At 40.5% G+C, this 15,210-nt stretch overlaps 2 protein-coding genes across 3 annotated transcripts in view; one reads left to right on the forward strand and one right to left on the reverse strand.

Annotated features, from left to right (window-relative positions):
* The first annotated feature begins 4,437 nt into the window (after positions 1 to 4,437).
* The window catches only part of LOC102794590 (uncharacterized), a 28,740-nt gene continuing 17,967 nt past the window's right edge, over positions 4,438 to 15,210 (forward strand). Inside the window, exons 1-3 of the mRNA XM_087832087.1 lie at positions 4,438 to 4,600; positions 6,355 to 6,564; positions 7,033 to 7,284. Of these exons, the coding sequence (XP_087688213.1) occupies positions 4,438 to 4,600; positions 6,355 to 6,564; positions 7,033 to 7,284 (625 nt within the window). The remainder of the gene's footprint in view (positions 4,601 to 6,354; positions 6,565 to 7,032; positions 7,285 to 15,210) is intronic.
* LOC148097502 (tripartite motif-containing protein 16-like) lies at positions 10,878 to 13,129 on the reverse strand. 2 transcript variants are annotated; one of them, XM_087832152.1, is made up of 2 exons: positions 11,599 to 13,129; positions 10,878 to 10,967 (listed from the first exon to the last, which is right to left on the reverse strand). In XM_087832152.1, exons 1-2 carry the CDS (start codon positions 13,124 to 13,126, stop codon positions 10,936 to 10,938), a joined length of 1,560 nt encoding a protein of 519 aa, XP_087688278.1. In that variant the 5' UTR covers positions 13,127 to 13,129; the 3' UTR covers positions 10,878 to 10,935. The 2 variants fall into 2 exon arrangements, with proteins under 2 accessions (XP_087688278.1, XP_087688277.1); XM_087832151.1 differs by lacking the exon at positions 10,878 to 10,967 and having other exon boundaries at positions 10,999 to 13,129.

Genomic DNA, 15,210 nt, shown 5'->3' on the forward strand with positions numbered 1-15,210 from the left:
CAGGTAATTAACACAGACGAACCAGCAACAGGCAGGAGAACACACAGGGCTTAAATACACACAGCAGTAACCAAGGGATGGGAGACAGGAGGGGAACACATCTGGGAGAAATCAGAGCTGACGAGACAGGGGAAACGTAAACTGACCACACTTACATGAGACAAAGACCTTCAGAATATAACAGGAAACTTACAGACATAACAAACCAGACAAGACACTGAACTTAACAGACAGACTCACAAGCAGACACAGTGACATCATGGACAGACAGAGGGAACACAGAGAAGTGGGAGTAGGCAAGCACAGAACAAAACCCTAACAAATGGCAAGCCTAAACAAGAGACATAACAGAATAAACAGGATATATAGAACAGATAGAACATAGAATAATATAAAGAAACATGTCCTGGGTCTGACAGTCATCAGGCTCACTAGCTTTTGAAATTAATAAAATATCTGGTTGCTCTGAAAGCGCAATCCTGTGGCAGCGTTGGTCTTTCCTTGGGATAAGGGGCGTTATCTTTCCTTCGTTTTTGGTTTTTTGTGTTGTGCTCCTGTTTCTTCTAGGCCAAGGTGTAACAATTTACTGTAGAAAAGCTCATCTGTGATATAATATACAAATTCAAGTAATTTCTTAGTCAAAAATTGAAGTTCACTTCTTTAAGATATAAGCACAGGATTGCAATCCTTGGCTTCAAAGGAGAAACAAATGAAAACAGGGTTTCTAAATTTGTTACTAATAAAGCATGATATTTGTTCAGTGACAGGGATATTATTTGAATCACTGATCTAGGATTTGACCCTTCAACATTTGTATGCTGTTCTAGTTCAATGCAGCAAAACAACAGAAAATTTTTTAGGAAATTCACAGTTGCAGGAAACCAAAGTGCGATTATTTAAAATGAAAAACTGAAGGAGAAAAAACAGAAACTGCTTTTCCTTTCAGTCCTGTTTTGTATATCGACTCAGAATATGAAACATTAAGAATTGTTGTTTTGAGTTTAGTGTCGATTTTAATTTCATTGTATTATTTTCAGTTTAAAATAAACTATTCGGTTTTGAATAGCCTATTGAAATTGGGCTCTACAAGTTTCCCTGTTAGTAGAATAAGCTTCAGGTGGGGAGAAGCAGAATCAAGCCCTGAATACAACACCCAGTGGTGATCTGCTCTTAAAGCAGGAAGGAAAGCTAAATGCTAATCACCGACACCCGAGGGTATGACAGTGTTGCTGCGTCAAAATGTTGAAGGTGTCGGTTTTTCTGGAATGTTGCTGGATTTTTCTCATGTCATCCAGTCTTAGATTGTAGTTCATTAGTAATTCTCTTTTTTCTCCTTTGTAGAAAAAGGACAGTGTCAGAGCCGAGGGGCCAAAGTGAGAAAATGGACTCAAATGCAGACAGAGACTGGGAGTAAAATAAACTTTTATTACAGAGTATGTGCAGACGTACAAAGTGAACAGAAAGATGCACTAAACAAGAGGACCGTAAACTTAAAGCGCATAAGTAAACCATAAATCTTGTACTCAGACAATTCAATCTTTCACTGTGAATGAAAATACTACTGTGGAAATGAAGACTCCTGTTACAAATGGGACGGTCTAGCCTTCGTCGCGCTGTCCAGTTTGCCTAGCAACCATGATACTAACCGCGAGAAACGTTTTATACAGCATTGTGTGACAGAAATGAAGGAGAAAAAATGTTTTGTTGGTCATTCATTTTTGTCATGACATCACTTTGATTAGTTGAGTATCTGAGGCTGAGACCACGGGACTGTAAAACATGATAGTTGGGCTTCATTTCTGTACTGAACAGTCATTTCAAGATTAGTTAGTAAATAACAATTAGCTAATGTTGTTCATGAGACTAAAATCATCTCACTGTGGGTCAAAGATTCAAGTTGCAGTTATTTATATTTCCTATCACCTTAAATCTTCACTCAAAGACAACTATCTTTGACAGTGTATATATAGATGTATTATACATAAGAGACAAATATTGTTTGTTTGATATGTTGGCATTATTACATTTGGCTCAATTGCTGCTTACATACATGTGTAAAAAGGAAAATGTACGAGCTGTGAAAACTGTTTCTGACAGAATGAAGAGTAGACTGATATATTAAACTTGTTTCTGCCTTTCATAGTGTTTAACTTGAAGGCCCTGAGTACTTTCTCCCACACTGAAAACACTGGAATGATAAAATTATATTAACATTACCTAATAAGACTGATTCAGGACAGACAATTAGTTATTTTAAACTTTTCTAGCAGTCCTTCACAAACAGGGAACAGTCTGTCTATTCTCTCCATCTGTCAGCTGCTGCTGGCTCTTCCTCCTCCTCTTCCTCACACACTGCTGAGTTTGTCCTGGTGGATCATCAGGGGTGCAAAGCCTCACAGATGATGTGCAGCAGTGGGTCCCTCAGTCTGTCCTCACTCTGGACACTTGCAGTTGTCACACATGGAAATCAAATGTGTGATAAACTGCAGGATTCAAACACAAGTGTAACTTATAAATACATGTTCATACTTTTATTCCACAATCAGAGAGAAAGAAACAGAGAGAGAGTGCAGGACAGACAGACAGGTGACAGTCTCAGGTGTATACACTGCTACAAAACAGCACAAGAGAAGGAGGATTCAGTGTTTGTGTTATTACGAGTGCTAAACAAGAAGAGTTCCCAGCTGGTACAGTGGACACATGTGTGACTCCTGTGATTAAAGCATCTTTCTTTCAGCTTAACGAGTGAACCGTCAGCTCGTTCAAACACACGTTAAAGTCCGTTTGTCTCGACACCACCGAACAGAGGCAGCAATATAACATAGCTAACATTAACAGTGCAGTGAATCCTGCTTGTGCCGTGATGTTCAGGACTGCAAACTGAGCAGCATCACTGACTTTCAGCTTGTTGTGTTTGTGGATATATGACTGACTTTAATTATCCATCAAATCATCACATTCTCTGTAAGATTAAGGTCGACTATATATATATTTAGAAGTAGAGGCTTTAAAACAAAGTAAACGCTGAAAGTACAAACATCACTAATGTCACATAACTTTGCCGACATGTGGCCAACAGTAATATTTTAATGTTCTTCGTTATTAAACATTCGCACATAAATAAGTGACATAATATTCAGTACTTACTTTTGACAGTTCACTCTTTGGCCGCTCACTTCTGCTGTCTGGCTGCAGCCACTGGGGAGCGCCATTCTTGTGGGGTATTTTGCGGCAAAATTATCCACACCCACCGACGCGCTATGAATTGTGGGATATATGGAATCACGAAGCGTGCACCGGACCACGCTTGATATTTGGGAAAATCGACGGCGCATTTGGAGTATGCATTTGAAGTACACTTCGAATTGGGACAGTCGTCGTCACGTGGCGGTGACATAATTGCACTCAAAATGTGTACTTCAAGCGTGCGGTCTCTCAATTGGGACACAGCCTTACTTTGTTGCATAGAGGGTCAGGTGATCCAGGTGAGGCATAGAGGAAATCCAAGGAGTAAAATCCAAGAATTTCAGAGTACTGGGCAGGAAGGCGGGCAATTGAACCTAAACAGAGAAGCTGTGGGTGGATCAGCAACTGAACAAAGGCATGTTATGGTTATGTAGAGCAACAACATCCAGAAGTTTACTCTAAGCAGAGAAAAACAAGGTCAGTATAGAATAATAGAGTAGAATAATCCTTTAATTGTCCCACAGGGGATATTTGGTTGTAACAGCAGCAAATTTGGACAGCCTTCGTTGCGTCGCTGTGACGTCATTGCCTCCAAATATGGCATTTGAAGGATCCTTCAGATTAGAAGTTGTTTTCTACTGGTCACTCACGCAGATTTCCCCTCTGATCATTAATTTTTCTCTCCTCTGTTGCAGTGCCTTTTACCCTGATACTCATTATCACTCACACGGCAGAACCAGAGCTCCTAGACTGATACCACGTTGCCATAATTGTAAATACGCAATAAAGTAGTGAAAAGCAATTCTTGACTCCGTAATGTGTCTCGCATTTGGGCCACGCTCTCTCTCTCCGGAGAACAAAGCATCCGTACTTTACTACAGCTGTGATGAAAATGAAGGAACAGTGTGATGTGAGGCACGTAAGTCAGAAAAGCATGTTTTGATGATCCCCAGAATGAGACCTTAAGCATAATGAATTGTGAGAGATGGGCATTACAGTCATTCTTCAACTTGGATCATTGGTAACAATAAATTCTTTATCTTTATGATTATAGTACCATGGTTAAATCAAGTACCAGACTTTATGTCAGGATTCGATTTTTGTTGGACTGACCTGATGAGGGCAGTATTACGCCTTTGGTATCTCCAGTCTACCTTAAGTACAACAGAAGAAGAATAATAGCAGCAATGTCGCCACTCAGAGATTCTATCGCGACCCTGCGTGAAGTTTGGAGACGTTAGTGTTGCAATAATGTCTTCAGTTCAGAATCTGAGAAAATTTATCAAGGAGAGATTAACTTCTGCTGCAGAAGAAATCTTCTCAGAGTTTGATAAAACGATCGTCCGCTATGAGGAGGAGATTAGTCAGCTAAGACTGCTGGATATCAGCCCCTGGATAAAGTCACACAATACAGGTGTATAAATCTGTGAAGGTGTGGGGGTTGCGGGATCATCATGTGATTCACGTGGGCATGTGGACAATTCCTGGAGGTGCTTTGGAAGCATTTGGAATGTGAGGATAGAGAACAGAGCTCTGACATTTGATAATCAGTAGAGAATAAATACATTGATCTAAAATAATATTACACCACAGTTACATCTATCTAGTGTTGGGAAGATCACTTTTAAATTGTTTTCCACTACAGATTATAGAGTACATGGCCCAAAATGGGGTTTGTAATGTATTCTGTTAAGGGACTCAATGTTTGTAATGTTTTCTGAATACTTTGGATTACTTGATATATTGCCATGCTTATTAAAACTACATGAATATACTATTGCTGTGTGATTTATTACTATTAATGGAGGCTACTCGCCACTGAGCTAACATTGTTAGCTGACGTGAGCTAAGGTTTGTTCATAGACTTCAGGCGGTTAGACTTGATGGATAACATTAACAACCTGCTAGCTGCAAATAATCATGAGAGATGTCTTATATTGGGATATGAGATTTTGGTCTTAGTCTTAGTCTTAGTCTTTAAAATAGAACTTACTTATAGATGTTTCTTTAGGTTGGAGGTGGAGCTTTTAGAGCAGACAGCAGCTTGTTTTGCTAGGTCCATTGTGTAAGCCAACAACATTACCAGGACACTTGCAGTAGAGCCTCTTATTGCATGTTTTGTTTGAGTTTCCGGCAATGTGTGAAATTAACAAAATTAGAGAGGGGATAGCGTAGCATGTGAAACAGGTAAAGACCGCGGTGTAATCCATTTATTTCAACAAAGTAACTGTATTCTATCACCAATGTAAGCAGTAACTGTAATGGAATACAGTTACTCATGTTTTGTATTTTAAATGCATAACGCTGGTACATGTATGCCATTACTCCTTAACACTGCGTCTATGTAAACATACTTATGGCCACTTTGTTAGGTACACCTGTTCAGCTACTCTTTAATCCAAAATGTAATCAGCCAATCAGATGGCAGCAGCCCATGCATTTCAGCATGTAGCGATCAGTGATGGTGATTGAAATCACTTTGATCGTGGTGTGGGTGTTGGTTGGCTGATCTGAGTGTTTCAGAAACTGCTGATCTGTTTACATTTCCAGCACAAATATCTGTATGATTTACAGAGAATAGTCCGAAAAAGTCTAAATATGCAGTGCCCTTAAAATGACAGTGAGTTTACTGTACTCGGGTGGTCTCCAGAGTCACCAGCTATCAATCCAATAGAGCACCTTTGGATGTGGCGGGATTGCATCATGGATGTGAAGTTGACAGATATGCAGCAGCTGTGTGGAGCTTTCCGGTCAATATAGACCACAAATATCTGAGGAACGTTTCCATCACTTTGCTGAATCTCCACAAAGAATTAAGTCAGCTCTGAGGACAAAAGAGGCTTTAATCTAGTATTAGCAATATGTACATGATTAAGTGACCAGTGAGTGTATATTTATTATTAAAATGTTAGAATTAACAGCGTTCATTATCTGCCTTCTTAAAATCCTTTAAGCTTTGATTATCATATTCAGATTATTTTACTTTTCATTTGTTTGGTTGTTTGTTTTTTCACATTGTGTGATGATCACTGGCAGTCACATCTAAAAATGAGACCCCAGCTTATGAAACCATAAGCTTGATTCTTAATAGATGACCCTTTTAATCTTTCTTGATCTTTCTTATCATCACATTAGTCACCATTTTCTTGTGTCCCTTTGTTGATGAAGGTCTGGATGATCAGCAGGTCTTTGACCAGGAGAGGAGCTCCAGTCTCCACCAGGAGGACCCAGAGCCTCCACAGACTAGAGAGGAACAGGAGGAAATGTGCAGCAGTGAGGACAGAGAGCAGCTTGAACAGGAGGTTGAAGGCGTTAATGTGTGGACTGGAGAAGAGCTGCATGTGTTGTGGAAATCTGGAGTAAAGCTGACCACAGTAGGTGTGTAAAACTGTAATATACAGATTTCATAATACAGAGATGAATATGACTCATATCAAAAAGTCAGGTGATGACATCATAAAGACACGTGGCGTGTAATAATGTCTGGCATACTGCCTCACTGAAGACGTGTTTTCTGTTAGCACAGTAAAATAAAAACTGGGTTTAAAATCGTATGTTTGTTCGATAAAAAAACAAACATTTCCTCCATATAGATTTAAGCCATGTTGGCCCAGAACTGTACTCAGAATATAGGAAAAACATTGAGACAATGAAAAACGTGGATCATTGGCCACAAGGACCAAGTTGTACGCCTCATAAATGATGACTTTCTGCATGTAAACAGAATTCTTTGCTGTTCACCGCATGAGAGAGAATATTTAAAACATTTGTGCACCTTAAATATCGCTCACATACCTGAGAGACCTGCTCACAGTGTAACTTCTTTCTTGTGTTGTGTCCATCAAGACCTCCCACAGCAACATGATTGTAAGGAAAATGAGGATCTGGATGACCCGCAGGTCTGTAGCCAGGAGAGGAACTCCAGTCTGGACCAGCAGGACACAGATCCTCCACAGACTAAAGCTGAACAAGAGGAAATCTCCACCAATCAGGAAGAAGACCAGCTTTCCCTGAAGCAGGAAACCAATGGCATCATCATCTGGACCGGGCAGCAGCTGGGCATCATGTGGAACCCTGAAGTAAAGTTGCACAGAATAGGTATGCAAAACTTTAATAGATAGATTCAGTTTTGTATTAAGAAATCTAACTCATGTTGGATCCTAATCAGACCTCAGAGATATGTTATAGAGACACATGACGAATCTAAGCACCAACTGCAACAAGGAAACTGAATTAATATAGTCTAGCCCTTCCAATGTCGCTCCTGTCAGGACTGTCCTATGTTCGTCATAATTGTAATAAACTTGAGCCCAAGAGAGAGGAAGACTCCCTACAATGAGTTGAAACATTAGCTTGTTATTTATTCCTGCATATACCTTTTTTGTCATTCGCATTGTCACTTTGTTTGTCCCTCACGAGCTGCAGCAGCAAGGGACAACCTAGACAGTATCACATTTAATAACAGGAAATGAATAGACATGTAATTCTTTTCTTTTTTTGGCCACATTTTTTAAGTGGCCTATATTTAACAAGATCATATATATTAAAAAAAACCAAAACCTTAAATTATGCTTTTGGTGTGCCACCTCAATGTTTTCAGTAGCCCCCATACGGCCACCCACATAAAAAAATTCTGGAGGCACCCCTGTACATTATGACTGAGTACATCCACTGAACCTTTTGTGGATAACATAATTATCCCCATTAGGGCTCAATGATCAATTTAAAAATGTAATATCGATTTGAAACTAAGCTTTTCACAAACCACACAAGACTATGATAGTTGTCCTTGTGCCATGTGTTTCTGGATCTTTCTTTCTTCTTCTGTCCCTTTGGATTCCAGCACAAGGCCTGTGCAGTGATGTTATTGGTGGACTTCCTGAGGGTGAGGCCAATCCAACAATACGTTCTTTTCAGGATTGGTATTGCTATTGGTTCCTAGTTTGTTCTTGTCCGCAGTTTTTAATCTTTTCTGGTAAATAGAGCAGAGGACTTGTTGGAGGTAGCTGTTGATGAATGTCTGTAATAGGGATGGACCGATCCAATATTATGTATCGGTATCAGTCTGATACTGACCTAAATTACTGGATCAGATATCGGAGAGAAATAAAAAATGTAATCCGATCCATTAAATATCACAAAAGCACCTCACAAAACTTGCAACATGGCGTAACCCAGCTCATGACCTTAGCACGTCGGAGCAGTATGCGTCACATGATGGATGATCAGAATAAGACTGTTGTTTTTTCATTAATGTTGCTTTTCTGTTCCCCTCTGATAATAACAGCTGTTTGTGTGCTGTGTTTGGATCCAGTATGATTTCACATGAATATTTTAAGAATCCAGCTCTGGTCTTTGGCTCTGGTGGATCTGACAGTAAAACATCCACTTCAGTGACTGTCAGTGAGATGTTTGTCCATTCCTCTCTCAGAATGTCCTGTAGTTTATCTCTGACCTCTGACACAGCTGCTGTCACATCCTCAAAGTAGCTCAGAGGACGGATATTGATGCTGGATGAGTCTGTAGACTCACTGAGTGCTGACAGTGAGGGGTAGTTGTGTAGAAACTGGATGTGAGTATGCGTCACATGCAGTGTTGGGAAGGTTACTTTTAAAATGTATTCCATTACAGAATACAGAATACATGCCCCAAAATGTATTCTGTAACGTATTCCGTTACGTTACTCAATGAGAGTAACGTATTCTGAATACTTTGGATTACTTAATATATTATCATGCTGTTTACAACTACATGAATGTACTATTGCTGTGATTTATTACTGTTACTGAAGGTCCGCGGCTCCGAACCGTAGTAAAGGGACCTCTGACTAATACGGTGGGTTCTGTGTCGGGCTCGTAGCCGAAAACTAGCTTTAATAGCTTAATATCTTACTTACAACTGGGCTGTCAGTCACTCTTCTTGGCTGCAGTGGTTATTATTATATTTACATGCTTCCAGCTCCCGTTTTTGCCCGATGACAGCTCATACTTTTCCTTTTTCTCCCTCCCTCGCTCAGACACATAACGGGTATGGCAGTCCATTCTCCCTGCAGCACGGACTACACTGCCTATGATGCTACATTCTTTAGAGCTATACCTGTAGCATTCTGCCTATTAGCTTAGCACAACAACAACAGGCGCTCTCTCACCCAGGAAACACGCAGAAAGAGAGCGTCACCCTGTAACCATGGCAACCGTAACGCTGCCGCCTGGAACAACAGAACGTAGCTGTCAAACAAAACCCAAACAGTCCTGACCCGCCACACTATGAAACAGGGAAGTACCGCCGTGTAATCCATTTATTTCAACAAAGTAACTGTATTCTAAATACCACCTTTTTAAACGGTAACTGTAACGGAATACAGTTACTCATATTTTGTATTTTAAATACGTAACGGCGGTACATGTATTCCGTTACTCCCCAACACTGGTCACATGATAGAGCAACTGTGGCGCGCAAGACCTGTCGGAACTCTGGTCAGAAGGGAAGGCGACGTGCTTTTTGTGTATTAGTGTTATGCTTTAAATGTGTATATATCAATGTTTGTGTTCAAAGAAAGAACTTGTCTTTACACTGTTGGTACAGAGGGATCTGTGCAATTTCTACGATTGTGCTCTTTACACAACGCCATCAAATCTCAGTCTTTGTCTTTGCCCTCTGTGTCTCCCTCTGTGTGGCTGTGATTGTCTTTGTTGTGAGTTCTTGCTTCCCTCATGTTTCATTCTGTTCCTCTTCCTGTCATGTTATCCATGTTTCCCCAGTCATGTTCTCTGGGGCTGTGTCCAAGTTCAGGGGTAGCATGCTTCGAAGGAAGCAAATAAATACAACACAACTCTTAGTAATTGCATTTATTAACTTGTGTTCTTAAGAATTATCTTCTTGATATCACACATACATACTTTGTATTTTTAAGATATCCCATTTCCTTCTGTCCTGCAGGGGGTGACTTTCCCCTGCAGGCTCATCTTCTCCAGAATTGTCCTGATCACACACAACAAATAAGAGACGAGAGAAAATTGTACAACCACCAGATGGCGAAAGAGTCCCACTGCAACTTTAAGCCATGAAGGATGTGTCTTGATGTTTGCTTGTGATAAATCTGCTTTATGTGAGTCTTTTTCAGAAAGTAACAGTAATACAAATGTAAAAGGAGCCAGTTTTTATTTCTTTATTTTTAGATGTACTCACTCAGGATCAGTTTGAAACCATTGGTTGAGACAGTATGTAGTTTAAATTTAAATATTCACCTGAAAGCTCAATAAATAAATAAATATGAACTCTTTAGAATACTGGCTTCTGTTTGTTTGAAAAAAGAGCTTTTGAACTTCAGATGAGATCAAAGATAAGTTAAGGAACTGCTGCATCACAAACACAGACATTAGAATAAATAAACATTAATAAATATTTAAAAAACAAAAAGAAGAAAAGTTAAACCTGCAAAACTCAAGCACACTGCTGTATCACTGGCTTTACTGATTAAAGACCATATCTGAAGGAAATCTTTGAACACAACAGAAAGTGACCTTTTAAACCTGCGACACTGATGCTGCATTCAAGGACCATTAAAAACATCTGAAAGGACTTAAGAACATGAAGAAAATGTGACTTGTTTCTCTGTAATGAAGCTGTTTTAGTGAAGAAAGTTGAAAGGTCACAGAGCGACTGCTGAATCTTCTGCTCTAAACATGAACTCTGAACTTTGTGATGCTTCAGGAGGAAAACTGCTTCAGTTATTCTCTCAGATTAGTTTCATATTTTCTGCATCAGATTTGAGTGAGATCCTGGAATGAAGACAGAAGAAAAGACTTTGTTCAAAGTTTGATTTATAGTCAAACCTTCCAGTTTATTCACACAATAAAACATCAACACAATATATGAATTCATTCATTAAAATCACAGTTTTTCCTCATTTGTTTGATGATTTTGACAAAAACAAACACAAACACACACACATGGTCTGCCATACTCATGAAGAGAAATGTGGACATTTTTCAATACAAATATTCCAGAAACGTTTAGAGGATAGAGAAGTTTACATTTTCATGTGGAGAAATATTTTAGTAAATCAAAATGATGATGAGCAGTGATAGCCTCCATAAACAGTCACAGGAAAGATCTCCTTTAAAAACTCAGAAACATCAAGAGAACAACTAGAAGATGTGGAGGTACCACCCATAATGTTTGACTGACAGCTGATCTCTGTGCAGAAATGATGGAGAGAAAATAAAATGAAACTAAAATACAGATTTAAACCCACAATATGAAAGACTTCAGTCTATTTCACTTTAATCAACTCAGCGGTGGCTCCATAATAATAAGGCCAAAGTCCAGCATAGAGCGGCTGAGTGAATGTGGTCTGGACTCTGTGGAGGAGAGTCATGGTTTCAGAGACGCTGTAGAAGGACAAAATACCTGCTCTGTGATCCAGGTACACTCCTACTCTGGAGGAACGAGGACCTGAGACACGAGTTTCAATGTTGTTGTACCGAAATGTATAACTGTTGTTGTTACAATTTAATGACCAAGATTTGTCATTATATCCAAATACACACTCATTACCCTCTCCTTTTCTGCTGATATTCTTGTATGTGACTGCTACATAAACTCCTTCCCCTCTCCACTCCACCTCCCAGTAACAACGTCCAGTCAGACTCTCTCTACTCAGGACCTGCCACAATCCAGTGAATCTGTCTGGATGATCAGAATAAGACTGTTGTTTTTTCATTAATGTTGCTTTTCTGTTCCCCTCTGATAATAACAGATGTTTGTTTGCTGTGTTTGGATCCAGTGTGATTTCACATGAATATTTTAAGAATCCAGCTCTGGTCTTTGGCTCTGGTGGATCTGACAGTAAAACATCCACTTCAGTGACTGTCAGTGAGATGTTTGTCCATTCCTCTCTCAGAATGTCCTGTAGTTTATCTCTGACCTCTGACACAGCTGCTGTCACATCCTCAAAGTAGCTCAGAGGACGGATATTGATGCTGGATGAGTCTGTAGACTCACTGAGTGCTGACAGTGAGGGGTAGTTGTGTAGAAACTGGATGTGATCCTCTGTGTGTGAGAGCTGCTTCAGCTCAGCATCTTTCCTCTTCAGCTCAGTGATCTCCTGCTCCAGCTTCTCCTGAAGCTCTTTGACTCGACTCACTTCAGTTTCCTGCTGGGATCTGATCTGCTGCTTCACATCAGAGCTTCTTTTCTGGATGAGATGGATCAGCTCAGTGAAGATCTTCTCACTGTGCTCCACTGTTTGATCAGCAGACTGATTGATGGCCTCCACCTCCTGTTGAAGCAGCTTCACATCTTTCTCTCTGTCCTGGATTCTCTGCTGGATGTTTTGTCGACTCACCTCCAGCTCTCTCTGCCTCTCAGTCCTTTCTGCTGCAGCTGAGACTGTGTCGTGGCCTTTATGTTCATCCACAGGGCAGAGATAACAGATACTCTGCTGATCAGTACGGCAGAACATCTTCATCACCTCATCATGACGAGAGCAGATGTTCTCCTGGAGCTTCTTGGAGGGCTCCACCAGCTTGTGTTTCTTTAATTGAACCACATCATAATGAGGCTGAAGGTGTTTCTCACAGTAAGAGACCAAACACACCAGACAGGATTTCACAGCTTTTAGCTTCATGCCAGAGCACAGATCACAGGCCACATCTTCAGGTCCAGCATAGCAGTGATCAGCAGGAGCAGCTTGGAGTCCAGTCTTCTTCAGCTCCTCCACTAAATCTGCTAACATGGTGCTTTTCACCAGGACAGGCCTCGGTGTGAAAGTCTGTCTGCATTGAGGGCAGCTGTAGATTTTCTTCTTTTCCTCTTCATCCCAGAAGCTTTTAATACAGTTCATGCAGTAGCTGTGTCCACAGGGAATAGTCACCGGATCCTTCAGTAGATCCAAACAGACTGAACAGCAGATTTTTGTTTGATCCATTTGATTCATGTGCTGTGCCGTTTCACCGTCTCTCAGTGACTGTCAGACAGTTTCACTTCCTCTGAACAGAAACAACCTCTGTGCTCTGAAGGGAAACAGATCTCTGCTCTTTTTCACCTCCTACAGGAAATGAGGCTCACCAGCAACTGCATTTACACCATGTTGTTTAGACCCATCCTGATACAGACACATCTGTGAAGGGAGGCGCTAAAGAAATGTTTTTACAGAGCGACCAAGAGCCAATCACATGATGCAGGGTGTGGTATGTTTGGTTACAGCATGCAGTAACAAGTCTGACCCAGTTAAAGTTTAATAGTTTATCTTTACTTGGATGTTTGAAATTTGACAGTCAACACTCAGCGAGTTCATTTTATATTTCAAAAAGTTCAGCAAAGTTTAGGATGCTGTGATGAATAAAAATAAATCAAACTTTATATTTTGACATTTTCTAATCGTAGTTCATTCTCACACTTACAGAATGATGCATGGGAACAACTGACTCCACTAAATCAAACCTATGTTCAAATGAAATTACTGTACAAGACAGGCAGCAAGCTTGATTTCTTGAGTATTTTTAAATAGTAAAATATATGTAAAACTATTTAAAAAAAACAAATACAGATAGTGTTCTAATTCTACATTCTTTAGTCATTTTTCCTGTGTACCAACATGGATTTCAAAACAATACATTAATATGTGCTTTAAATGCAGACACTCAAATATAACTCAACATTCACACTGAAGATACACAGTAGACATAAGAATCAGTTTTCATGCCCTTTGTTTATTCTTTCATTTAAAATCTTTGTGGTAAAGATCATCATAATTACTCATTAACTTTCATGTACAGCTTAAATGTTTCACTACACTGTTGGCAGCAAAGATTACACAGCAAAGCCGATTAAACTAGAAGCTAAACGACTCTTCAGTCCAAGGGCGTAGATTTGGCATGGACGGAAGGGACCCACCAATATCCAGCGATTATTGAATTGTCCCCACCAATAATTTGAAAGAAAAACAAACCCGATAGAAAGAAAAAAACGATCTGTCAGCGTCTCATTCACCCAGCGGTGCAGAAAGAGTTAAATTACGTTCTCTACTGGAGTCCTACGTCATGTGACAAATATGGCCAATGTGATTGGAGCTCTGTTTAGTTTTAGCAGCGGCAAGCCTGCGCTGCGAGGAGGAGAGGAGGACGGCAGCAAAGAGGAAGAACCTGGATATAAGAAAGTATTTTTCAAAGAAACCTGTAAGTTCTTATCTTGTCCTTTTTTGTGTTTATTCCAACAAGATTTTAACATAACAGCGCAGCGGTCACAAACTGTTTGCCTTCTTACAATTAACAACACACCTGACACCGATTACGTGCTACCTTTACATGAACCAGCCATATGAAAACAGGAAAAGGTGACCTCTAGCGGCCACATAAGGTATGAACCCAAAAATGGCTCCTACAGCCAGAATAGAGAGGATGGTGTAGGTTTAAGTTTATTATATTCATCAGCATTGCTGAACTATGAAATATTTTGAGTGCAGTGTATTTTTTTCAGGGAATGAATTCAGCTGGGATAGGCTCCAGCGCCCCCCGCGCCCCTGAAAAGAATAAGCGGAAGCGAATAGATAGATGAATGGATAATCTAATCTAAGGTCTAGGTACCCTTGCCCCTAGAGGGGGCATTTAAAACCCAGGAGGGCATGCAACTACCTGCCAGAGAGCAGCAGCTAAGCACATAGCCCCTCCTGATATCCCTCAATGTATAGGTGCATTTAAAATTGAGAGGTGGGCAACGGCACCAGGGGTTGTACACCCTGATGGTCTTCTGGATGCCATGTAGCGTGCCCACCCCCAAGGTCCTATATGTATGTGTTATGAGAGTGTGAGTAATGTGAATGTCTAAGTTGTAAGATAAAATTGAGGCTCGGGCAGCCAGAAGGGGACAGAGGGGACCCTGGTGACACATCTTTACCCCAAGGCCCTGCCCGGCAAGTGGCCCCTCCCTGGGGCCAGCTCCTCCCACTGACCTCAGTAGACACCCCCATACTCTGCAACCCACCAGGGCAAGGGGGCCCAGGCCCATCCGGACTGGGGCACA

The sequence above is a fragment of the Neolamprologus brichardi genome, chromosome 18 (genome assembly GCF_056152115.1).
Source record: "Neolamprologus brichardi isolate AB-2024 chromosome 18, ASM5615211v1, whole genome shotgun sequence".
In the NCBI taxonomy this organism is placed as follows: domain Eukaryota; kingdom Metazoa; phylum Chordata; class Actinopteri; order Cichliformes; family Cichlidae; genus Neolamprologus; species Neolamprologus brichardi.